General features: G+C 36.4%; 3 protein-coding genes across 6 annotated transcripts in view; all 3 read left to right on the top strand.

Annotated features, from left to right (window-relative positions):
• The window catches only part of LOC125669937 (transcription initiation factor TFIID subunit 2-like), a 46,171-nt gene extending 32,815 nt beyond the window's left edge, over window positions 1-13,356 (top strand). The window contains exons 30-32 of one of the 4 annotated variants that reach the window (XM_048904797.2): window positions 1,512-1,655; window positions 2,316-2,424; window positions 5,873-13,356. In XM_048904797.2, coding sequence (XP_048760754.2) covers window positions 1,512-1,655; window positions 2,316-2,424; window positions 5,873-6,132 — 513 coding nt within the window. In that variant the 3' untranslated portion in view covers window positions 6,133-13,356. Of the gene's footprint in view, window positions 1-1,511; window positions 1,769-2,315; window positions 2,425-5,872 lie in introns of those variants that run through there. The other 3 variants (XM_056163062.1, XR_008802495.1, XM_056163063.1) reach the window with 3 other exon arrangements.
• Window positions 7,282-13,356, top strand: LOC130054213 (uncharacterized). Its single transcript, XM_056163064.1, has one exon. It carries the CDS (start codon window positions 7,282-7,284, stop codon window positions 8,689-8,691), a length of 1,410 nt encoding a protein of 469 aa, XP_056019039.1. The 3' UTR covers window positions 8,692-13,356.
• On the top strand, window positions 8,954-13,356 carry LOC130053812 (uncharacterized). Its single transcript, XM_056161400.1, has 2 exons — window positions 8,954-9,985; window positions 10,123-13,356. Exons 1-2 carry the CDS (start codon window positions 8,954-8,956, stop codon window positions 11,197-11,199), a joined length of 2,109 nt encoding a protein of 702 aa, XP_056017375.1. The 3' UTR covers window positions 11,200-13,356.
• Window positions 13,357-26,113: the final 12,757 nt, after the last annotated feature.

Raw genomic sequence — 26,113 nt, 5'->3', positions numbered from 1 at the left:
CTGAAAATGAAATCTAAATCTAATATGTGTAGTACAGAAAGAAAGTAAGAATTCTGATATTTTTCAATTGGTTTTCAAAGGGGAGAGAAAATAAGATTGAATTATATACAACATTTAATGATGAACAGGTAGTCTAGAATATGATTCATAAATTTATTTGTATACTACAAGATTACTGTATCTTCTCACAAAGAATGTGAATTCTGAATTATTGGTAACATGTACTCTAAGACCATCATAGTGAGAGAGATGGGTGAAGGAGAATCATTAGAATGCTATCAAAGTCACGACGGTCATTCATTTTAAAAGGAAAGGTCAAAATTCTGTGGAATTGGATTGTGAAAAATCTGAGGTCTTCATGTCTTAGAGTCCATAGGCAAACTAATGTAGCATAGACGTCTTTCCAGCCTAGTGAGCTTGCACGAAAACTTATTGTAACAATTTTCAATTTGCTCCCGTTTATTTTCACAGTTTCTTGTCCAAGTATTTTTTATTTAAATTTTCACGTATTTGAATTTACAGTCTTAATATATTTTTTATTTAAATGTTATGATAAGATTATATTCGGTTTTAATTTCACAGTTTTGACTTACAATGAAAATGGCGAAAATCAAACTGCAACGAAAATAAGAATTTATTTGTATGCATGTAGATTGTGGGCACACTGGATTTGTGTACACCAACCACAAAATGTACACCATTCAGTAATCAAATGCAAAGATGTACACTTTTGGTGTACACTGTCTACACCCTGTACAGAGCATGTGTTGGTAAATGCACTGAAAAATTCAATAGGGCTGAAAATTTTCAGATTTTTCTCCCCTTATTTTGTTAGCTGTAAAGTATCAAATAGGATAATCCAGTGTACCTTATATAGTCATTTACAAGAATTTAAAATGAAAATGTTTGATATTTTGTACAATCATCAAAAACAAGTTTTGCACCAAAAAACCAACACATATTTTGGAGTATGAGTGACCTGGCATTTTTCAGATGTATGTAGGTATTCATGAATGCATATTAAAATACATTTCTGTAAATAAAAATCTTAAATTCTAGTAATTATTCATTTTGTACTTTATTTTCATTAAAATCATTAATTCTCCAATGAGAATCTCCTCAGCTGCTGAACGTTCATATTGAATAGACTACATTACACCAAATTGCACTTGATTATTAGGAGTAAACCGACTACACTGGGTGTATAACGGTGTAGACAAATCAAGTACACCCAATGTATCAAGGATGATAGCGGTAGCGTGAAGTACAATATCATAATTTCAATACTCTTTAACTATTATGTCTTTCTTTGGTCCAAAAATGAGTAGCTGAAAACCAGCAGAGGCAAGAAATGAAAAAGTTAACATTTAATATGTTAAAATTACAGAATGTTAAACATAAGTGAATTTTTAGATACTTATAAATATTATTCAGCATTTTGGAGTACTGTGAATGTACAATGCACTACTAACAATTTGCACAGGAATTTTGTTTTTTTCTGCATTAAACAGATGCCTTCAGAAACACCTATGGAAGCCCAGGTAACTGAGCCCTCAAAGGCCTCTGAGACTCAGGAAGTCACAGTGCCAAAAACACCTATCACTCCGTCATCAGCGACTTCTGCTTACGCTGCTGAATTCCTCAAATTTGTTGGGGTACTTCTTAATTTAACAGCTTGTAACAAGTGATTTTGGATTCGTTGCACAGTTGTGCCCCTGGTTTGCACAGAGGGCATCTAGTAATACTGCCCTCAAGATCAAAGACAAATGTAAGGAACGTGTTGTTTTTGGTCTGTCTGTTTGGTCTCAATTCAAGCCTGGTCATGATAACATTTGAATTATGCAAGATAAAGACTATAAGATTAATTTCAAAGTTATTTAACAGATAAAGGTGAAATTTATGTCAAGGTAAGTTTTTGCGCAATAGGACATGTTCATAGTTGGAAGCAGAGTGATTATCAAAAATGTCTTGTTGTAAATATGTGGACATGTATTTGATTTAAGATAATAATTTTACAGCTCTGTATCTTTGTAAATATATTATTCATTTGTGATGAGGATTCAAAATTTTCTCCAATGTATCCAAAAGAACTACATGTAGCTAATGAAACTGAGCATAGTGTTTCATAAATACACAATTATGTACTCCAAACTGACATCAGGATGTGCCCTATTTATCTAATCATGAAGATGTTCAGGTTTTGTAATTCATGCTCCAATTTGATTCTTGCTTGTTTATGAAGATATTTACCAGTTCTAATTAACTTTAGAATACTCAGCAGGTAGAAATTTCAGTTTGTATTTGATACTTTTAAGGTCAAGCAAGAGCCACCAATTGCAGAGCCTCAGTTGTCCATCACCATAGATACCTCCTCTAGGCTGAGCGAAGGGTCATCATCACCAACAACCACAACAATGGCATCTGGTAACTATGGAAGCAACTAAAATGTGTTCACCGTCACAGCATTAGTTCATCTAATCAAACTTTATCTGATCTGTGTGTGTGTGTGTCTATCTGTCTTGCATGAACTTATCTCAACAACATCAGAAATAGCAACATATACATTGCATCATAGAACAAGACACAGAGGTCCTTCTAGTGGTTGTGAGGAAGTGATGTCACACTACCACTACAGTTTTTGATTGGCTAGGATTGTCTATGGTCGTGAAGAAGTGATGTTACACTGCTGCAAATGTACTAGTTTTTGATTGGCTAGGATTGTCTATGGTCGTGAAGAAGTGATGATATACTGCCACTACGGTTTTTGATTGGCTAGGATTATTTGTGGTCGTGAAGAAGTGATGTTACACTGCTACTACAGTTTTTGATTGGCTAGGATTGTCTATGGTTGTGAAGAAGTGATGTTACACTGCTGCAAATGTACTACGGTTTTTGATTGGCTAGGATTGTCTATGGTCGTGAAGAAGTGATGATATACTACCACTACGGTTTTTAATTGGTTAGGATTGTCTATGGTCGTGAAGAAGTGATGTTACACTGCTGCAAATGTACTACGGTTTTTGATTGGCTAGGATTGTCTATGGTCGTGAAGAAGTGATGATATACTACCACTACGGTTTTTAATTGGTTAGGATTGTCTATGGTCGTGAAGAAGTGATGTTACACTGCTGCAAATGTACTATGGTTTTTGATTGGCTAGGATTGTCTATGGTCGTGAAGAAGTGATGTTACACTGCCACTACGGTTTTTGATTGGCTAGGATTATTTGTGGTTGTGAAGAAGTGATGTTACACTGCTGCAAATGTACTACGATTTTTGATTGGCTAGGATTGTCTATGGTCGTGAAGAAGTGATGTTACACTGCTGCAAATGTACTACGGTTTTTGATTGGCTAGGATTGTCTATGGTCGTGAAGAAGTGATGTTACACTGCCACTACGGTTTTTGATTGACTAGGATTATTTGTGGTCGTGAAGAAGTGATGTTACACTGCTACTACAGGTTTTGATTGGCTAGGATTGTCTATGGTCGTGAAGAAGTGATGTTACACTGTTACTACAGTTTTTGATTGGCTAGGATTGTCTATGGTCGTGAAGAAGTGATGTTACACTACCACTATGGTTTTTGATTGGCTAGGATTATTTATGGTCGTGAAGAAGTGATGTTACACTGCTACTACAGTTTTTGATTGGCTAGGATTGTCTATGGTCGTGAAGAAGTGATGTTACACTTCTACAAATGTACTACGGTTTTTGATTGGTTAGGATTGTCTATGGTCGTGAAGAAGTGATGATATACTGCCACTACGGTTTTTGATTGTCTAGGATTATTTGTGGTCGTGAACAAGTGATGTTACACTGCCACTTCGGTTTTTGATTGGCTAGGATTATTTGTGGTCGTGAAGAAGTGATGATATACTGCCACTATGGTTTTTGATTGGCTAGGATTATCTGAGACAGAATCAACTTCTCCGGAATTGCCACCAAGGTTCTGCATTTCCATAGGGATGAAACAGTACACTATCCACATAATATGCATCGTTGTTAGCCACACTTGCTGAGTCCAGGAGTACCTACCCTACTTCAAATCGTGGCTGTATGATCAGTGAAGCCCTCAATTTTCATGAATATTTATGAAATGACACAATCTTTCATTGACCAAACAGTCACAATGTCAGATTTCAATATTTTAATGGCAGCACCCACAGATAAAATGTGTAGTATTTGTTTATAAATCATAAGACAGAAATGCTCATAGATCATCCTTTTAGAACCAAGTCAAGTATATAGCTACATGTATATATAAATCCACCTTAGCAGCAGGCTATGCTTGCAAATTCTGTATCAGTAAACTTATTTTGATTGGCTGTTGTGTCAGTTTTTCTCAATCGGCAATCCCCAGATTATTCTGCTATTAGCTGCAGAACTGTAGCTCTCTGAGAAAATATTGGGACAAATCATAGATCTCTGATCTGTCCCAATATTTTCTTAGAGAGCTACAGTTTTGCAGCTATTTTGCTATGAACCACACAATGATCTGTAAGGTTTTTTTTCATCCAAAAAATTTATAAAATTCATAAAGTCAAGGTCTTTTTTAATCATACAAGCATGACCATGACATAGTGTGAATTGAGACAATAAGCGTGATTTGTGGCGATGCATAATACATGTCATGATGCATTGATTGGCAACAGTTATTTTTTACTCAATACACTACCATAATAAATGTCTAGTTTGTATCATATGATACTGTGTATAACACTGAAATCACACAGAAATTTTGTTCTATTGTTTAATTACAGAGAAATTACCATCTGCTCCCCAGGTTTTCACGCCCCTCGATAATAGATTTAGAAAGTTATTGTCAAGTTTAAAGTACATGTACTTGCATGTCAGCCTACAGTAGCTGTACAACAAATCTCATGTTCATTTTAGTGTTACAAAAATTACAATACAATGAATTAGCAAATTTAAGGTTTGTTACTGTCCTAGCAAAGCACAAGTAAATGTATGTATATTTATATGAATGAAAATTTGTATGTGTGAAGATTGAATAATAATAATAACTTTATTGTGAAAGACATACATCTTATAGCATTATAACAAAATTGAACATGGATAATAATTACAAAGCTGAAAATAAATGGCCAATTCTTACAAAGACATCTAGCATACATTCGACGTTTCACATAATCACAAAATTCTTTTTAAATTTGAACACTGCACAGTCATTGTTAGTACTTGGTGAATGTTTCCTCACAACTATGCTATAAACAGCTGGGGCATATTCATTCTTGTATTGTTGTATTCATTCCTATCAATTTGATTCAGAAGTTTAACCAGAGGAAGCTATTTTGGAATCCAATTTTTATGCCCCCTTAGTTGGAGATTTGGATAGTAATGCAATAATTGATTTGGTGCACACTTCAATATTATTATTGTGGGCAATAATTGATTTGATGCACACATCAATTGAATTATTGCGAGCAATAATTGACTTCATGCACACATCAATCTAATTACTGTGGGCAAAAAATTGAATTGATGCAAGCATCAATTGAAATATCGCATGCAATTATCTAATTGGTGTGCACATCAAATTAATTATTGTTCTCATTAATTTTGATGATCAACTATCCACCCCATGCAATAATATTCTCTGTTATACGGCTACAGTATTTGAACAAACTAGAATTAAAGAGTAAACTAAAGTGCAGCTACCATTATCCATATTGCAAATTCTTATGATGCGAATGCCCATTTGCCTTCCAGTTTTATACCACTTCATAATTTTATTTTTCTAGTATTTCCTATAATACAATTATTCATTAGTCTTAAAAAACAGAGATTGGGTGAAATTTGAATGTCTGCTGATTTTGAACGATTTATTGAAACTATTTTCCATTTTGATAGAATCTAGTGCTCCACTGTCATTTGCTGGACTGTTGCCATCATCAACATCTGCTCCCGATTTGTCGTCTGCCACAGACTCCAAAGCTCATAAAGCCAAAAAGAAAAAGAAGAAAAACAAACACAAACACAAGCACAAGCACAAACATGAACGATCAGACAAAGACCCACTGGGAAAGATTCGAGAGGGTTCTCTGAACAGCTCGGAGAATTCACCAAATTTAATCCAAACCACACTCAGCTCTCCTGAATTGGAGATCTAATTGTCTATTTGTTGTTAAATAAAGTTACTTGTATATGTACACGATTGCTTTTTTTTTATGTAAAAAGTTTATTAGTCTACTTGTTTTAATCTCAAATAGAAAAGGATTTGGCGAAAAGCATGTTTATTCATTGTAACAAGACCTTTTAAATGATACAGAATCTCTTATTTCTTGACCTGAACATTGAAATTTTACCCATTTTTCTTAAAAAAAAAAAAAAAAAAAAAAAAAAAAAGGGACCTGTAATACAGGACCTTCATATTTAGTGTTTGTATTGTGACAAGACCTGTTCAATAGTATCAAAGTTTATTATGAGCCTGTCTTTAAAGCTGTATGGTCCGCATTACAATATTTGTTTCCATCTTGTAAAAACGCTATTAAATCATCGCACATATGTAGTTATGAGGCTGTACGACATGTCATAAATTATTTCACCTGTTTTAACCCAAATTATTTGATTTTAAATCGATGTTTACAAATAACCGCGTCACTTTGCCATTTCAAGTGTCACAAACTTTCAGATCATCGGTGGTCTTATCTGTTTAAAGCTGTGTATTTTGTTATAACAGTACCGTACCATAAGTTTAATAGAAATAAAATTATCAAATACCTCTTAGTAATTCGTTGTTTTACGCTCTTTCAGCCTTAAAACTAGACAGTTGCGTATGAGTTCATACATCATGTTGGGATTCCCCTGACGTGTGTGGGTCTATTTATAGACGTCTATTTGAAATTTGATTTATTAAATTATTATTTATACACAACGTTGGTTTCCTTTTCCTGTACTTAGCTAACTATGTTTAATTAGGATATTTGATGTTGCTTTGTTTTTATTTATCATATCGATTCTAAAATTAGATTTGGTATTGGTCAGTGTAATTAGATGACCAATCAGATTAGAGTAGCCGGGAGCATTGATGCCTAGAGGGGGATGCTGATTAAGTTCATTGTATAGCCTTGTAGGAGACTGAAAGTAACAGCAGCTATTATTTTTGCCTTTTCAACATTTATCTATATCGTGATTCCTTTCAATGATCATATTGGAACTTACTATTCATCTTGGAGACGTTTTCATGTAGTGTTTTCCACATATATAGAAGATTCTGGGAGTTGTATTTGTTTGTGTGACTGGTGCATTATTTTCCCGCCATGGGACCTAAGCGATCTAATCGATCGGTACCGTACAATCCTGAACTACCTGCTAATTGGACTTCGGCACGTTTGAGAGAAACTCTGAATTCCCGCGGTATTAACTTTCCCACCAATGCTCGCCGATCCGTGTTGATACGTTTGATTGAAGAGAATGAGAATCCTATAAATAGACCTACGCAGTCCCACAATGACACATCCCACAATGCAACGCAACGAGTAAACAACAATGGCGAACAGAGAGTGTTGGTAGACTTGGTGTCAAAGTTGACATCAACGGTTCAATCGCTGCAACAAAGTGTGGTGTCGTTAAACACTAGAGTGAATTCTCTTACCGCTCAGGCTAATATTCAGTCGGACAATGCCGTTGCAGGGAGACCGCTTCTCCGGACAGAAACGGCAAGAAATGCAACACGGGTGACCACCGGTAACAACGAACCTCCAACTTCGGCGGGTCTGTCTACAGTACACGTATCCACAGACTCTTTGCCCATTTCTCCGACGAATGAAAGCCGTGGTTATGATCTGGCTTCCGCTTTCCCTGCTTTCCAATCGCGTCAAGTCTCGGCTGCTGCTGGATCACCTGGTCAGCTCAACAATGTGAGGACGACCTATGGCTACGCTTCTGAATCATTACCATTGGTAGAGACTATATCGCCACAACTGAGACAGCAGATAGTGTCAGGTAAGGACGTGAACCTAGCCACTCTTCTTATTCCCTACTTCACTCCCATTGAGTCACCAGAGGGCAAGTCTGACCAGAGACTGCAACGTTTCCTGACCATTGGGGAATTCATTCAAGCTTTCGGCATTTATAAGAACGTTATGTGTGAGGCCTACCCTCACCGAAGATCGGAATTAGATTTGTATGAGAGAGACTTAGTGGACATGGCCACCCGTTATCCTGGGAAAGGTTTTTACGAATATCACCGCCATTTTAGCCTTATGGCCGCGGCTCAGCTGAAATTCAACAACATTTTAGTGGATTGGTCAATTCGTAACAATACATTGTTTTGCAACATATTTGCCAACTCAAAGCCCCAGTCATGTGCTGCTTGCAACAGCACCCTACATCTGACTGGATTCTGTCCATTGAATGCCAACAGAAGACCCACTGACAGCAACGATTCGTACGGGCGCAAGAGAAACTTCCACGCAGGTAGAGAAATCTGCAACAATTTCAATGGACAACGGGGTTGTCAACTAGCCAGATGCAGGAATGCTCATATTTGCTTGGAATGCAAAGAAGACCATTCCAAACTTAACTGTCCAAGCACAAAAACTCCAGTTGGCCCCAGTTCTTTGGGGCCTCCACTCACCAGAAGCCACAGAGGGAAATTTCGACTTCGAAATAACGACACCAGTGCAGATAGATATACTACAAGATCTGCTGATAGACCACCCAGATAGGGATTTCACACAGTATTTGATTAATGGATTACGATGTGGCTTTTACACGGGGTTCAAAAATATTCCAAACAATAACTTTGAATGTAAAAATCTCAAGTCGGCGATTCAGTATTCCAACAGTGTAACGGAACTACTACAACAGGAAGTTGACAAGGGTTACCTATTGGGTCCCTTTACAGATATTCCTTTTCCTCATTACCGTATAAATCCAATTGGTATAGCAATTAGTAAATATTCTAAGAAAAAGAGACTCATCGTGGACATGTCGGCGCCTCATAATGACTTAGATAATCCTAGCTTGAATGACTTGATCAACAAAGAAGACTTTTCTCTCAGCTATGTGACCATAGACGATGCTATACAGCTTATCAAAAAATGTGGAAAGAATTCTATGTTGATAAAAACCGATATCACAGATGCATTTAAAATAATGCCTATCTGCCTTCAATTGTGGCCCTTTCATGGTGTTAAGTGGGAAAACCAATATTATTTTTACAAACGTTTAGTATTTGGAAGTCGTTCAAGTCCCAAAATTTTTGATAGCTTGTCCTTTGCAGTGTGCTGGATTGCTACACACAAATACCAAATGCCCAATATTCTACACCTACTTGATGATTTCCTAGTAGTCGTTCCTCCAGACTCGAATGCTACCGAAATTAAGCTAAAGCTGCTTAGCCTTTTCAAAGACTTGGGGATTCCACTGTCGGTTAAAAAGACTGAAGGCCCAAATACGGAATTGGAATACTTGGGTATCTACTTGGATTCTTTCAACATGATAGCAAGGTTACCTAAGGACAAGATTGATCGCATCTCAGAAATAGTGGAATCGTTCCTGCACCGCAAATCCTGTACAAAAAGGGAATTACTTAGTTTACTTGGACACTTAAACTTTGCATGTAGAGTAATCCTACCAGGACGATCTTTTATTTCACACCTTATCGCTCTATCCACAACTGTAGAACCATTACATTACCATATTCAGTTAGACAGTATGTGCCGAGCAGATCTCACTATGTGGGCTAAATTCCTTCGTTCATGGAATGGCGTTTCTTTTTTCATCAATGATGACATTGTGAATGCAGCAGATATTCAACTTTTCACGGATGCCACCCCATCTTCCTTTGGTGGATTTTACCAGAATGACTGGTTTCTAGGATATTTTCCCAAAGAAATTTTGCAAGAGAAGACATCAATGGCCTTCTTTGAACTCTACCCCATAGTGATGGCATGTCTTCTGTGGGGCGATAAATGGAAAAGGAAGCGCATTTTGTTTCATTGTGATAACAGAGCAACCGTAGATATTATATGCAAGGGACGTTCGAAAATTAAAAGCATAATGAAACTTATGAGAACTTTGACTTTTCACGCGGCTAGCAACCATTATATCATTCATGCTAAGCATATTGAAGGTACAAAAAACTGTATTGCTGACTCTCTCTCTCGTTTCCAGATGCAGAGATTCCGAACCTTAGCTCCCCAAGCCAACCCCTTTCCAGTGCCTTGCGTGCATCATTCGGTGATGATGACAGACTAGATCAGGAGTTGCAGGGACTTTGGGAAGCTTCACTGAACCAGTCAACTCGCAAGACATATTCTTCAGCCTTACAGTGTTTTCAGAACTTTATGATTATGAATGGTGCTAAGTTCTCCAAGCATGGGTTACCTCTCATACAAGAATCAGACCTTGTTTATTTTGTGACACATTGTAAATCGGTGCTGAAATTGAAACATGACACCATTAAATTATATCTTGCTGGCATTAGGTTTCACTATATTAAGTCTGGATTGGGCGATGTCTTGAAAGGATGCGATCAGTTGCATTATGTGTTAAGAGGTGTTAAAAGATTACAGTCAAATGTCCATCACAAGCGTTTTCCTATTACTACAAGAATTTTAGCACAAATATGGAATGTTTTAGACCAGGGAGTTTTTTCTCCTTTTGTAGATCTCATGTTAAAATGTATGTATTCATGTGCATTTTTTGGTTTTTTGAGATGTGGTGAAATCACATGCAAATCTCAGAATGTAGAACAATTTTTACAAATCTCAGATGTACATATTAAACCAGGAGGAAGTGCTTTTGTTTTGAAATTAAGAACCTCCAAAACAGATCCATTTTCAAAAGGTGTTGAAATTGTTATTTTTGAAAATGACCACTTTAAACCGGTGTACACCATGATATCATATTTAGATGCTCGCAAATCTCTGTTTAGTTCAAACACTGGCAAATCGCCATTATTTGTAGACAATGAATTTAACCTTAAACCCATGCCAAGAGACACTTTTGTTCTGCAACTGAAAGAGATACTCCTTCGGATTGGATATGATGATAACAAATTTTCAGGTCATTCTTTTAGGATAGGTGCAGCTACAGCAGCGGCTGCAGCTGGTGTTGAAGATCATGTTATTAAAGAATTAGGTCGTTGGTCTTCAGACTGCTACAACAGATATATTAGAACAGATGTAGAGGCTGTTCAAAAAGCACAAGTACAAATGTCATATTTGTAATATGTTGTTTCTTTTTTTTTTTTTTTTCTACTGTGTACATGAGCCTATTATTATTACATGTTAAAAATTTTTTTTTTTTTTCTTTTTTCATGACTACCGGTTCTTGGGGGCTTCACTCATTCCTTTCGTTCATTTGGCGTTCATTCCTGGGGGAATTTTGCCCCCAAGGGATTATTTACTTATTACATACATTATTTGTTTATATGTACATGTATTGTATTAGAACCTGTATATGAATTATGTTGGCAGGCGGTATATTGTAGATATTAGGTTGACACGTTTTTCGGGCAGGAATCTCGGCCACGTCTATGTTTCTCTGTATATACATGGTTAAGCTCACAGATCAGCTCGAGCTTCATTGGATTTGTATTCGGGTTTGTTGGTTACCCGCTGGGATCAGCCCCGGGTAAGCTCCCTGGGATCAGCCCGGAGCTTCATTTCCATTCAGTTTTGCATGCATGGGGATTTGCTCATTCAGCTCCCTGGGATCAGCCCGGAGCTTCAGTCTGTTTTCTCGCCCGCTGGGATCACCCCGGGCAGCTCCTTGGGATCAGCCCGGAGCTTGTTTTGTGTTCATTAACCCGCTAGATTCAGTCGCGGGTAGCTCCTTGGGATCAGCCCGGAGCGTCATCACTCCTTTTGGACCCGTTGGGATCAACCCGGGGTAGCTCACTGGGATCAGCCAGTTGCTTAGTTGTGGTTTTAGTCCAGATGGTCGTACGTGACCTGCTGGGATCAGCCCAAGGCTAGTTCACTAGAGTTAGTGTAGAGTAGAGTAGAGTACATATAGTTATGTAGTATTGGAGTTATAAGAATGAGAAGCCCCCAGAACGCCAAACTGTATTTTATTTTTTGTTGTTTTGTACATATTGTATGTTCTTCTGATGTAGGCATGTATGTTAGTAATCAATATGAGTTTTCAGTTGGATATGTAAATAAATGTTAAACTCTGACTGTCTGGTGGTTGTGTATAAATTGAAATTTGATTTATTAAATTATTATTTATACACAACGTTGGTTTCCTTTTCCTGTACTTAGCTAACTATGTTTAATTAGGATATTTGATGTTGCTTTGTTTTTATTTATCATATCGATTCTAAAATTAGATTTGGTATTGGTCAGTGTAATTAGATGACCAATCAGATTAGAGTAGCCGGGAGCATTGATGCCTAGAGGGGGATGCTGATTAAGTTCATTGTATAGCCTTGTAGGAGACTGAAAGTAACAGCAGCTACCCACCCACCTTCCCCATCAACTTCCCCGGCTCTCTTCTCTTATTGGGGCTCCTCATTCCTTTTGTTCATGGCGTTCATCCCTGGGGGAATTTTGCCCCCAAGGGAGCGTTCATTCCTGGGGGAATTTTGCCCCCAAGGGATTATTTACTTATTACATACATTATTTGTTTATATGTACATGTATTGTATTAGAACCTGTATATGAATTATGTTGGCAGGCGGTATATTGTAGATATTAGGTTGACACGTTATTCGGGCAGGAATCTCGGCCACGTCTATGTTTCTCTGTATATACATGGTTAAGCTCACAGATCAGCTCGAGCTTCATTGGATTTGTATTCGGGTTTGTTGGTTACCCGCTGGGATCAGCCCCGGGTAAGCTCCCTGGGATCAGCCCGGAGCTTCATTTCCATTCAGTTTTGCATGCATGGGGATTTGCTCATTCAGCTCCCTGGGATCAGCCCGGAGCTTCAGTCTGTTTTCTCGCCCGCTGGGATCACCCCGGGCAGCTCCTTGGGATCAGCCCGGAGCTTGTTTTGTGTTCATTAACCCGCTAGATTCAGTCGCGGGTAGCTCCTTGGGATCAGCCCGGAGCGTCATCACTCCTTTTGGACCCGTTGGGATCAACCCGGGGTAGCTCACTGGGATCAGCCAGTTGCTTAGTTGTGGTTTTAGTCCAGATGGTCGTACGTGACCTGCTGGGATCAGCCCAAGGCTAGTTCACTAGAGTTAGTGTAGAGTAGAGTAGAGTACATATAGTTATGTAGTATTGGAGTTATAAGAATGAGAAGCCCCCAGAACGCCAAACTGTATTTTATTTTTTGTTGTTTTGTACATATTGTATGTTCTTCTGATGTAGGCATGTATGTTAGTAATCAATATGAGTTTTCAGTTGGATATGTAAATAAATGTTAAACTCTGACTGTCTGGTGGTTGTGTATAAATATGGGATGATTTATATATATACCCACTATATTTACTTTCTAAATAATATTCGCACTGTTTTCTTTTACATGCAGATGTTTTCAACATGTAATTAAGGGAAAGTTAATAACTTTATAAAGTAATTAATCTGCTTTAAAGTAATTATGTACAAAAATAATACATCAACATCGGGTCATACAGCTTTAAATGGGACGTATTATGGTACAGCTATATCCTTTCAACATCTGAGCACTTATGACTCTGCTTGGCCATACTGTAAAAAGATAGATCTGAAAAACTTGGTTCATATACATGTAGCTGAGGACGATTTCATGATGGGCATCTGTAGTTTAATACAACAGATAAAAAACCTGCATTTCTATAGCCAAAACGTACATGCAATGCATGAGTAAAAATATTTTAGTCAGTGCAACTTTGTATAGTACCTCATTTTTGCCTTTATAGTTTACATTTTTATACATTATGGATTTGTTGCCTTAAACATACGAGTCTTATTTCTTAAGGAATTAGCAAGTTCAGATATGCCATAACGTTTTGAAACACACACTTACCTTATATGTATTTGTAAGAATATTTTTAACACTTTCCAAGTACAGTGATGATTGAGGAGGAAAACTATTCCTTAATTTATTGATATGCATATGTGCAGAATTTTATATCATTATCTAAATGTAGGTTTTTCAAGTTTGTACAAATATGCGATTATCTAAATATGAAGCGTATTAAGTAATAACTTTAAATTGATAAATTATTTTACTTGACGATGTATACATAACGAGACATATTTCAAGGATAGCTAAGTAAGATTCTATATTCCTATTCAATATTAATGAAACAAGAGATGTTTGTAAAACACAAATGCCCCCATGGTGCAAAATTGAAAAGGGTTATACACACACACATCATTTAATTGAGAGTAGTATCATCAATTCAAAATATTGAGCAGACAATATCTTCCTATGTCAAGAGTGGATTGACCATGTGACCTAAAAATCAATAGGGGTCATCAACTCCTGAAGATGTACCAGTGTACCAAGTTTGATGTCTGTCAAGCAAAGGGTTCTCAAGATATTGAACAGACAGTATATTCCTATGTCCAGTTTGACCCTTGACCTTTGACTATGTGACCTCAAATTCAATAGGGGTAATCTTTTCCTAAAGATGTACCAGTGTACCAAGTTTGAAGTCTGTCAAGCAAAGGGTTCTCAATATATTGAACAGACAGTATATTCCTATGTCCAGTTTGACCTTTGACCATGTGACCTCAAAATCATTAGGGGTCATCTTTTCCTGAAGATGTACCAGTGTACCAAGTTTGATGTCTGTCAAGCAAAGGATTCTTGAGACATTCAGTGGTCAACATATTCCTATGTCCAGTTTGACCCTTGACCTTTGACCATGTGACCTCAAAATCAATAGGTGTCATCTTCTCCTGATGATGTACCAGTGTACCAAGTCTGATGTCTGTCAAGCAAAGGGTTCTCAAGATATTGAGCGGACAGTATATTCCTATGTCCAGAGTAGATTGACCCTTGACCTTTAACCTTTTGACCTGAAAAACAATAGGGGTCCTCTTCTTTTTATAACCAACCCACATATGAAATATCATTACAATCAAGTGAATGGTTCTCAAGATATTGAGCGGACAACTCATGGTCTACCACATGGGGTTAAGACCAGCAGTTTGACCTTGACCTTTGACCACGTGACCTGAAAATCCATAGGGATCATCTACTCTCTAAGGAAAGCCTCTGTATCAATTTTGGCTATTATCAAGCAAAGGGGTCAAAAGATATTGAGCGGACAACACATGGGCTTAAGACCAGAGGTTTGAGCTTTGACCATGTGACCTGAAGGTCAATAGGGATCATCTACTCTCCAAGGGCAACCCTTGTACCAAGTTTGGTAGTTATCATGCATAGGGGTCAAAAGTTATTGAGTGGACAACACATGGTCTACCACATGGGGTAAAGACCAGCAGTTTGACCTTGACCTTTGACCATGTGACCTGAAAATCAATAAGGATCATCTACTCTTCAGGGGCAACCCCTGTACCAAGTTTGGTTGTTATCAAGCAAAGGAGTCGAAAGATATTGAGCGGACAACACATGGTCTACAGACTGACCGACAGTTGCAAAACAATATGCCCCCTCTTTTTCAAAGGGGGGCATAAAAATCAAATTAAACATGGGTTTTAGTCAAAATGCATGACCAATCTATGAGAAAACACCCTATATAATAACCCATTTTTTAAAGACATCTGTGCTTTTTGTTGCAGTTGTTTGTGAAATCACTCTTGGTTATATGAACCCAGTTTTTATATCCGTTTTATTATGCTTCAGCCATGGAAAGGATATCTGTACATCTCAAGGTTTTCTGTTTCTATTTACATTTTTCTGCCACATATCAAGCTGAAACTTGCTGTGTAGCTTTGTGGGTCAATTTAGATGATTTTGCAAATTTTGACTCTCTTGTAGGAGTTTTGCCCCTTTATTTCAAATTTTATTTTATTTGGAGGGTAGTTTGTTCGTCCAACTCTTCAGTTTTTAATGGAGAACCTTTTTATTTTACAGTGTTTGTATGCATATTTTGTTTGAATGGGTATTTAAGATGTACATGTGGCAAGGACTTTGATTTTCTTCAATTTTTGAGAAAATTACAAGTTGTTGAACTTCTAATATGAAATACATTATGTACATTAAAGGGACTGGTTCACGATTTTTGAAAAAAATAATTTTCATATTTAATGTCAAACATTAAAAATGTAACTAATTAAATGATGACAGCCAAAATTTTGAACTTCTGAACGCAAGAATAAAAGCAATATTTTAGCCTTAAATCTGTGTTATGTACACAAAGACTGGAGTCTTTTCATGTATAGAAACAAACCAGTGAAATGTTAATTTTGTAATATAAAGCATCCTAATTATGCCAAATTATAACTTTTAAATGATGCATTTTACTCGAAAAATGCTTGAAATATGAAAGATACAGGGTGTCCCAAAACATGCGTTACACTTTTAATCATCTATAATTTTATCAAAACAAAAGCAACTAGTTCTAATTGTAACGGGGACCGTTACAGATGTTCCCCAAACCTCCCCCAATTAAAAAGTGATGTCCTTGTGAATCTATAGGAAAAAATCATTTTATTTTAGCCTTTAATTACATGTAGTACGTTCAATATGGTCATTTCAGTACCAAGAAATGAAAGAAAGCGTTGCACGTGCATACACGCGCACGCGTGTATGATTCCGAATTTTTGTTGATGTCGTTCAACAGGCATTTGTATCATATACCCACAGTATGAATTTCATAACGTTTCCACCAAATATAAGGAAGTTATAGCGATTTTAAAATCGTCCAATCAGAAATCAGCACACGTGCATGCACGTGCTGAGCAGTAATTCTAACCACAGCAATTTGTAAGGAGTACCAAGATACATCTAAACCCCTAATATGAATAGAATTTGATGAAAAACAAAAACGTTATCGTCCTTTAAAAATTGAATATTTAAAAAACGTTGCACGCGCATGCGCGTGTGCGTTGGCATTTTTTGTTACACCAACATATAGATACACATATTGTCTACGTATGCTGTGAATATCATCTCATTCGCTTCATAAATAAGATAGTTACAAACGTTTTAGCATTATCCAATCAAAATGAAGCGCACGTGCATGCGCGTGCAAATTGGTAATTTTGACCATGTAAATCAGTTAATGGTCTCAATATCTACCTATGATATGAATTTCAAGCCATTTCAATGAACAATAAAAAAGTTAGACTGATTCCAAAGTTAGCGTACAAATTTTGTAATGCGCGTGCACGCGCATGCGTGCGCGTGCTGGCAAAATAACTATTATTTTTCATATGTACAAATGATATACTATCATCCTATTTAGGTTTTATATCGCTTCCTTCAATATTCTGATTTTCCATTTTTTGTACCAAAATTGCAATGCATGTGCGCGCGCGTGCATGCACGTGCAAACAAAATGACTATCACTATGCACATCTACAAACGCTATACTATCATCCTGGAAAGTTTCATATCGATCCCTTTTGTAGTTTCTGAGAACACTACCGGACAAAAAAGTACTGGAGAAAAAGAATAATAATAACTAGACACGATCTCGTTGCGAGCAACGAGTAGGTCTTCCGTCCGATTTGTTGATGCACTCGGAGTTAAAAAAAAAAAAAAAGACAAATGAGTCCCAATTTAGTTTCCGACTTTAAGACACTTTAGATATAATCAATTTTTCATATCATAAGCTTCTGAAGCAAAGTTGCGGTGAAATTCGTTTGAAATTCGACTCTCCAGGCGAGCCATAAGGCCCGCGGGCCTATTTCTTCATGTCATTTGTTAGCCCTCTATAGACTCAACAACTTTAGTTCTATATGTCTTTACAAAATATTTACCTGTAAAAAGTTATTGAGATCGACCGATGTCGACAAAAAATCGACTCTACAGGCGAGCCATTAGGACCATAGGCCTATTTCTTGATATCAATCGATAGATCTCGATAAACTGAACAACTTTTGTTCAATATGTCCTTACAAAATATTTACCAGTTACAAGTTTTTGAAATCGACTGATATCGACAAAAATCGACTCTACAGGCGAGCCATGAGGCCCACAGACCCATTTTTTGATATTGATCGATAGGTTATGACACATTGAACAACTTTTGTTCAATAATGCTTTTCAAAAAAGATGTCGTTTTAAAGATATGAGGCGTCAAATATTTACGATGTTGGCCCTTAAAATCTCTAATTACGTAACATATGACCTACTTTTTGATTTGATAAGATCAAGCTCGTTGAGATGAACATTTCCGCTTCTACAACTTATTATAAAATATTAATAGTTTCTGAGATATTCTCAAAAACATTTGGACCCTTCTGAACCCCTAATTTAAAGGGCCAGCCCGTTTTGCTTGATATCGTAAGAAAGGCCTTGTCATTTTAAACATTTTTTGCTCAACAAGTATTTAGAAATTCTTTACCGTTCTCGAGTTATCTCTACAAGAAATATTTAGGGGCCAAACTGTAGCTCCCTAACGGGGCCACATAGGGGAAAAACGAAATGTACATATTGTTTAGATTATCATTCTGAACAACTTTTGTTCAATAATGCTTTTCAAAATATTTGTCGTTTTCAAGATATGAGGCGTCAATTATTCATGATTTTGGCCCTTAAAATCCCTTATTACGTAACATATGACCTACTTTTTGATTTGATAAGAACAAGTTCGTTTAGATGAACATTTCCGCTTCAATGACTTATTACAAAATATTAATAGTTTCCGAGATATTCTCATAAACCTTTGGACCCTTCTGGGCCCCTAATTTAAAGGGTCAGCCCCTTTTGCTTGATATCGTAAGAAAGGTCATGACATTTCAAACATTTTTTGTTCAACAAGTATTTAGAAATTCTTTACCGTTCTCGAGTTATTTCTAGAAGTAATTTTTAGGGGCCAAACTGTAGCTCCCTAACGGGGCCACATAGGGTAAAAACGAAATATGCATATTGTTCAGATCATCATTCTGAACAACTTTTGTTCTTGATTGCTTTTCAAAATATTTGTCGTTTTCGAGATACAAGGGGTAAAATATTTATGGTTTTGGCCCTTAAAATCCCTTATTACGTAACATATGACCTAAATTTTTATATGAATAGATTTGGATTGTTGAGATGAACATTTTTTGTTCTTTGACTTATACCAAAATATTAACGATTTTTGAGATATTTGATCTAGACTTTGAGCCCTTCTAGATCCCTAATTTAAGGGACTAGCCCCTAAATCTTGATATTTTCGAAAAGATGTCGTAAATGTGCACAACTTTTGTTCTACATGTCTTAAGAAAATATTTGCAAGAAAAAAGATATTGGAGATCAAAGGTCAAAAATCGCCGAAATCGGCGAAAAATTTTGGCATCCATTTTTTCAGGTCCAGGCGAGCCTTTAGGCAAATCGCCTCCGGTAAAATCGAATCCCCCACAAATCTTCTAAAATGTTTACTCTATCTTGTGTAGAAATTTCAAGACTCTAGCTTCAAAACTAACGGAAAAGATGCGTGGACAACAAGGTCCTTCAAAAAGTCACTAAAAGAGAGATAACTCCTGACCGGAAGTGACGTCAAGCACGAAATTTTGCAAGCAAAGTCTCGTCACCAAAAGACATCTTTCCTGAAAATTTCGTGAAAATCGATCGAGAAATGGCTGAGAAAAACGCGTGTACTACCAAGGAAAATAATAATAATAATAATAATAATAATAATAATAATGAAGAAGAAGAACGCGAACAATAATAGTAAGGTCTTCCGCAGGAGACGGAAGACCTTAATAACTAGACACGATCTCGTTGCGAGCAACGAGTAGGTCTTCCGTCCGATTTGTTGATGCACTCGGAGTTAAAAAAAAAACAAAAAACAAATGAGTCCCAATTTAGTTTCCGACTTGAAGACACTTTAGATATAATCAATTTTTCATATCATAAGCTTCTGAAGCAAAGTTGCGGTGAAATTCGTTTGAAATTCGACTCTCCAGGCGAGCCATAAGGCCCGCGGGCCTATTTCTTGATGTCATTTTTTAGCCCTCTATAGACTCAACAACTTTAGTTCTATATGTCTTTACAAAATATTTACTTGTAAAAAGTTATTGAGATCGACCGATATCGACAAAAAATCGACTCTACAGGCGAGCCATTAGGACCATAGGCCTATTTCTTGATATCAATCGATAGATCTCGATAAACTGAATAACTTTTGTTCAATATGTCCTTACAAAATATTTACCAGTTACAAGTTTTTGAAATCGACTGATATCGACAAAAATCGACTCTACAGGCGAGCCATGAGGCCCACAGACCCATTTTTTGATATTGATCGATAGGTTATGACACATTGAACAACTTTTGTTCAATAATGCTTTTCAAAAAAGATGTCGTTTTAAAGATATGAGGCGTCAAATATTTACGATTTTGGCCCTTAAAATCTCTAATTACGTAACATATGACCTATTTTTTGATTTGATAAGATCAAGTTCGTTGACATGAACATTTCCGCTTCTACAACTTATTATAAAATATTAATAGTTTCTGAGATATTCTCAAAAACATTTGGACCCTTCTGAACCCCTAATTTAAAGGGCCAGCCCGTTTTGCTTGATATCGTAAGAAAGGCCTTGTCATTTTAAACATTTTTTGCTCAACAAGTATTTAGAAATTCTTTACCGTTCTCGAGTTATCTCTACAAGAAATATTTAGGGGCCAAACTGTAGCTCCCTAACGGGGCCACATAGGGAAAAAACGAAATGTACATATTGTTTAGATTATCATTCTGAACAACTTTTATTCAATAATGCTTTTCAAAATATTTGTCGTTTTCAAGATATGAGGCGTCAATTATTTATGATTTTGGCCCTTAAAATCCCTTATTACGTAACATATGACCTACTTTTTGATTTGATAAGAACAAGCTCGTTTAGATGAACATTTCCGCTTCAATGACTTATTACAAAATATTAATAGTTTCCGAGATATTCTCATAAACCTTTGGACCCTTCTGGGCCCCTAATTTAAAGGGTCAGCCCCTTTTGCTTGATATCGTAAGAAAGGTCATGACATTTCAAACATTTTTTGTTCAACAAGTATTTAGAAATTCTTTACCGTTCTCGAGTTATTTCTAGGAGTAATTTTTAGGGGCCAAACTGTAGCTCCCTAACGGGGCCACATAGGGTAAAAACGAAATATGCATATTGTTCAGATCATCATTCTGAACAACTTTTGTTCTTTATTGCTTTTCAAAATATTTGTCGTTTTCGAGATACAAGGGGTAAAAAATTTATGGTTTTGGCCCTTAAAATCCCTTATTACGTAACATATGACCTAAATTTTTATATGAATAGATTTGGATTGTTGAGATGAACATTTTTTGTTCTTTGACTTATACCAAAATATTAACGATTTTTGAGATATTTGATCTAGACTTTGAGCCCTTCTAGATCCCTAATTTAAGGGGCTAGCCCCTAAATCTTGACATTTTCGAAAAGATGTCGTAAATGTGCACAACTTTTATTCTACATGTCTTAAGAAAATATTTGCAAGAAAAAAGATATTGGAGATCAAAGGTCAAAAATCGCCGAAATCGGCGAAAACTTTTGGCATCCATTTTTTCAGGTCCAGGCGAGCCTTTAGGAAAATCGCCTCCGGTAAAATCGAATCCCCCACAAATCTTGTAAAATGTTTACTCTATCTTGTGTAGAAATTTCAAGACTCTAGCTTCAAAACTAACGGAGGAGATGTGTGGACAACAAGGCCCTTCAAAAAGTCACTAAAAGAGAGATAACTCCTGACCGGAAGTGACGTCAAGCACGAAATTTTGCAAGCAAAGTCTCGTCACCAAAAGACATCTTTCCTGAAAATTTCGTGAAAATCGATCGAGAAATGGCTGAGAAAAACGCGTGTACTACCAAGGAAAATAATAATAATAATAATAATGAAGAAGAAGAACGCGAACAATAATAGTAAGGTCTTCCGCAGGAGACGGAAGACCTTAACTAGATGCGATCTCGTTGCGAGCAACGAGTGGGTCTTCCGTCCAATTTTAGATGCGATGAGATAAGAATTTGACTGAGATTTTCGTTCATAAATAACGATACAAATATATTGTCTAGACATACAATTTAGTTTCGGTAATGTTTTACAATTATTGGTCATTTAAATGTTATAAATTAAAGACTCTCTCTCCCTCTCGGCAACTAATTAAAGTGGTCAGCTTTTTTTCGAGAAAAAGTTAATAATGTTATTTACTGCGATACATATTCGACTGATCAGGCGAGTCATGTCGCCCTGAGGCCTATTTTTTGATATCATTCTAGATATACCTCGCAAAACTGAACAAATTTTGTTCTACATGTCCTATGGAAATTTTCTTGAGAAAAAAGTTATTGATTGCGACATTTATGAGACTGTTAAGGCGAGTCATAAGGCCCATGGGCCTTTTTCTTCATATCGTTTGAAAGATCTTGCAAACCTGAACAACTTTTGTACTACTTGTCTTATCAAAAGATTCTCGAGAAAAAGGTTAGTAATTGTGACATTAATCAAACTTTTCAGGCGAGCCATGATGCCCGTTTGCCTTTTTCATGATGTTGTTCGAAAGATCTTGCAAAACTGAACAACTTTTGTTCTAGATGGCTTATTAAAAGTTTCTTGACAAAAATGTTATAGATTGCAACAATAACCCAACTGTTCAGGTGAACCATGAGACCCGCAGGCCTATTTCTTAACATCGTTAGTTAACGCTTGCAAAACTGAACAACTTTTGTACTACATGCCTTATCAAAAGTTTCTCAAGAAAAAAGTTAGTAATTGTGACAATAGTCAAACTTTTCAGGCGAGCCATGAGGCCCGTTCGCGTTTTTCATGATGTTGTTCGAAAGATCTTGCAAAACTGAACAACTTTTGTTCTAGATGTCTTATTAAAAGTTTCTTGACAAAAATGTTATAGATTGCAACAATAACCAAATTGTTCAGGTGAGCCATGAGACCTGCAGGCCTATTTCTTCACATCATTAGTTAACACTTGCTAAACTGAACAACTTTTGTTCTAAATGTCTTGTCAAAAGTTTCTCGAGAAAAAAGTTATTAATGTTATTAACTGTGATATAAATTGGACTATTCAGGCGAGCTATGATGCCCGGAGGCCTATTTTTTGATATCACTAGATAGATCTTGCAAAACTGAACAACTTTTATTCTACATGTCTTATCAAAAGTTTCGTGAGAAAAAAGTTAATCATTGTAACAGAAATTCAATGGTTCAGGCGAGCCATGGGGCCCATGGGTCCATTTCTTGATATGGCACGAAAGATCTCAATAAACTGTACAACTTTTGTTATATATGTCTAAACAAAATATTTACGAGTAAAAAGTTATGATTTAAAACGTGGGAAAAAATTGGGCACTTTTATAAACTCCATTTTCGACCCCTACCGAGCTTCCATACTAGGCACTTCCGGAAATTTTTAAAACCCAGGTGCACAACTATGACATGTCGTCTAACATCACTGAAAATTTCAGCACTCTAGCTTATGTCGTTTTTGAGTTTTTGTCTGGACAAAATGGTCATCTGAAAATCGATAAAAGGGGAATAACTTCCAACCGGAAGTGATTTTTCAAAAATTGAAACGGTGGTATAAACTTCAAATGGCAACGCATCAACCCTGAAAATTTGAAGCAAATCGATCCAGCCATCTCCGAGAAATCTTCTGCACAAAATCGGTAAGGAGAAAAAAAAAGAATAATAATAATAACTAGACATGATCTCGTTGCGAGCAACGAGTAGGTCTTCCGTCCGATTTGTTGATGCACTCGGAGTTAAAAAAAGAAAAGAAAAGACAAATGAGTCCCAATTTAGTTTCCGACTTTAAGACACTTTAGATATAATCAATTTTTCATATCATAAGCTTCTGAAGCAAAGTTGCGGTGAAATTCGACTCTCCAGGCGAGCCATAAGGCCCGCGGGCTTATTTCTTGATGTCATTTGTTAGCCCTCTATAGACTCAACAACTTTAGTTCTATATGTCTTTACAAAATATTTACCTGTAAAAAGTTATTGAGATCGACCGATATCGACAAAAAATCGACTCTACAGGCGAGCCATTAGGACCATAGGCCTATTTCTTGATATCAATCGATAGATCTCGATAAACTGAACAACTTTTGTTCAATATGTCCCTACAAAATATTTACCAGTTACAAGTTTTTGAAATCGACTGATATCGACAAAAATCGACTCTACAGGCGAGCCATGAGGCCCACAGACCCATTTTTTGATATTGATCGATAGGTTATGACACATTGAACAACTTTTGTTCAATAATGCTTTTCAAAAAATATGTCGTTTTAAAGATATGAGGCGTCAAATATTTACGATTTTGGCCCTTAAAATCTCTAATTACGTAACATATGACCTACTTTTTGATTTGATAAGATCAAGCTCGTTGAGATGAACATTTCCGCTTCTACAACTTATTATAAAATATTAATAGTTTCTGAGATATTCTCAAAAACATTTGGACCCTTCTGAACCCCTAATGTAAAGGGCCAGCCCGTTTTGCTTGATATCGTAAGAAAGGCCTTGTCATTTTAAACATTTTTTGCTCAACAAGTATTTAGAAATTCTTTACCGTTCTCGAGTTATCTCTACAAGAAATATTTAGGGGCCAAACTGTAGCTCCCTAACGGGGCCACATAGGGAAAAAACAAAATGTACATATTGTTTAGATTATCATTCTGAACAACTTTTGTTCAATAATGCTTTTCAAAATATTTGTCGTTTTCAAGATATGAGGCGTCAATTATTTATGATTTTGGCCCTTAAAATCCCTTATTACGTAACATATGACCTACTTTTTGATTTGATAAGAACAAGCTCGTTTAGATGAACATTTCCGCTTCAATGACTTATTACAAAATATTAATAGTTTCTGAGATATTCTCATAAACCTTTGGACCCTTCTGGGCCCCTAATTTAAAGGGTCAGCCCCTTTTGCTTGATATCGTAAGAAAGGTCATGACATTTCAAACATTTTTTGTTCAACAAGTATTTAGAAATTCTTTACCGTTCTCGAGTTATTTCTAGAAGTAATTTTTAGGGGCCAAACTGTAGCTCCCTAACGGGGCCACATAGGGTAAAAACGAAATAGGCATATTGTTCAGATCATCATTCTGAACAACTTTTGTTCTTTATTGCTTTTCAAAATATTTGTCGTTTTCGAGATACAAGGGGTAAAAAATTTATGGTTTTGGCCCTTAAAATCCCTTATTACGTAACATATGACCTAAATTTTTATATGAATAGATTTGGATTGTTGAGATGAACATTTTTTGTTCTTTGACTTATACCAAAATATTAACGATTTTTGAGATATTTGATCTAGACTTTGAGCCCTTCTAGATCCCTAATTTAAGGGGCTAGCCCCTAAATCTTGATATTTTCGAAAAGATGTCGTAAATGTGCACAACTTTTGTTCTACATGTCTTAAGAAAATATTTGCAAGAAAAAAGATATTGGAGATCAAAGGTCAAAAATCGCCGAAATCGGCGAAAAATTTTGGCATCCATTTTTTCAGGTCCAGGCGAGCCTTTAGGCAAATCGCCTCCGGTAAAATCGAATCCCCCACAAATCTTGTAAAATGTTTACTCTATCTTGTGTAGAAATTTCAAGACTCTAGCTTCAAAACTAACGGAGGAGATGTGTGGACAACAAGGCCCTTCAAAAAGTCACTAAAAGAGAGATAACTCCTGACCGGAAGTGACGTCAAGCACGAAATTTTGCAAGCAAAGTCTCGTCACCAAAAGACATCTTTCCTGAAAATTTCGTGAAAATCGATCGAGAAATGGCTGAGAAAAACGCGTGTACTACCAAGGAAAATAATAATAATAATAATAATAATAATAAAAATAATAATAATAATGAAGAAGAAGAACGCGAACAATAATAGTAAGGTCTTCCGCAGGAGACGGAAGACCTTAATAATGAAGAAGAAGAACGCGAACAATAATAGTAAGGTCTTCCGCAGGAGACGGAAGACCTTAATAATAATAATAATGAAGAAGAACGCGAACAATAATAGTAAGGTCTTCCGCAGGAGACGGAAGACCTTAATAAGAAAAAGAGTAAAAACAATATGTTCCAAAACTTTGTTTGGGGAACATAATTACA

Source organism: Ostrea edulis, chromosome 4, assembly GCF_947568905.1.
Source record: "Ostrea edulis chromosome 4, xbOstEdul1.1, whole genome shotgun sequence".
NCBI classification, from domain to species: domain Eukaryota; kingdom Metazoa; phylum Mollusca; class Bivalvia; order Ostreida; family Ostreidae; genus Ostrea; species Ostrea edulis.
The sequence above is the reverse complement of the archived record's forward strand: the minus strand, read 5'-3'. Positions and strand labels throughout refer to the sequence as shown.

Coding starts and splice junctions, on each gene's coding strand:
- LOC130054213 (XM_056163064.1), top strand. CDS start 7,282: ATGGGACCTAAGCGATCTAATCGATCGGTACCGTACAATCCTGAACTA.
- LOC130053812 (XM_056161400.1), top strand. CDS start 8,954: ATGTCGGCGCCTCATAATGACTTAGATAATCCTAGCTTGAATGACTTG. Junction 9,986..10,122: donor ATTGTGATAACAGAGCAACC/GTAGATATTATA, acceptor CTGTATTGCTGA/CTCTCTCTCTCGTTTCCAGA.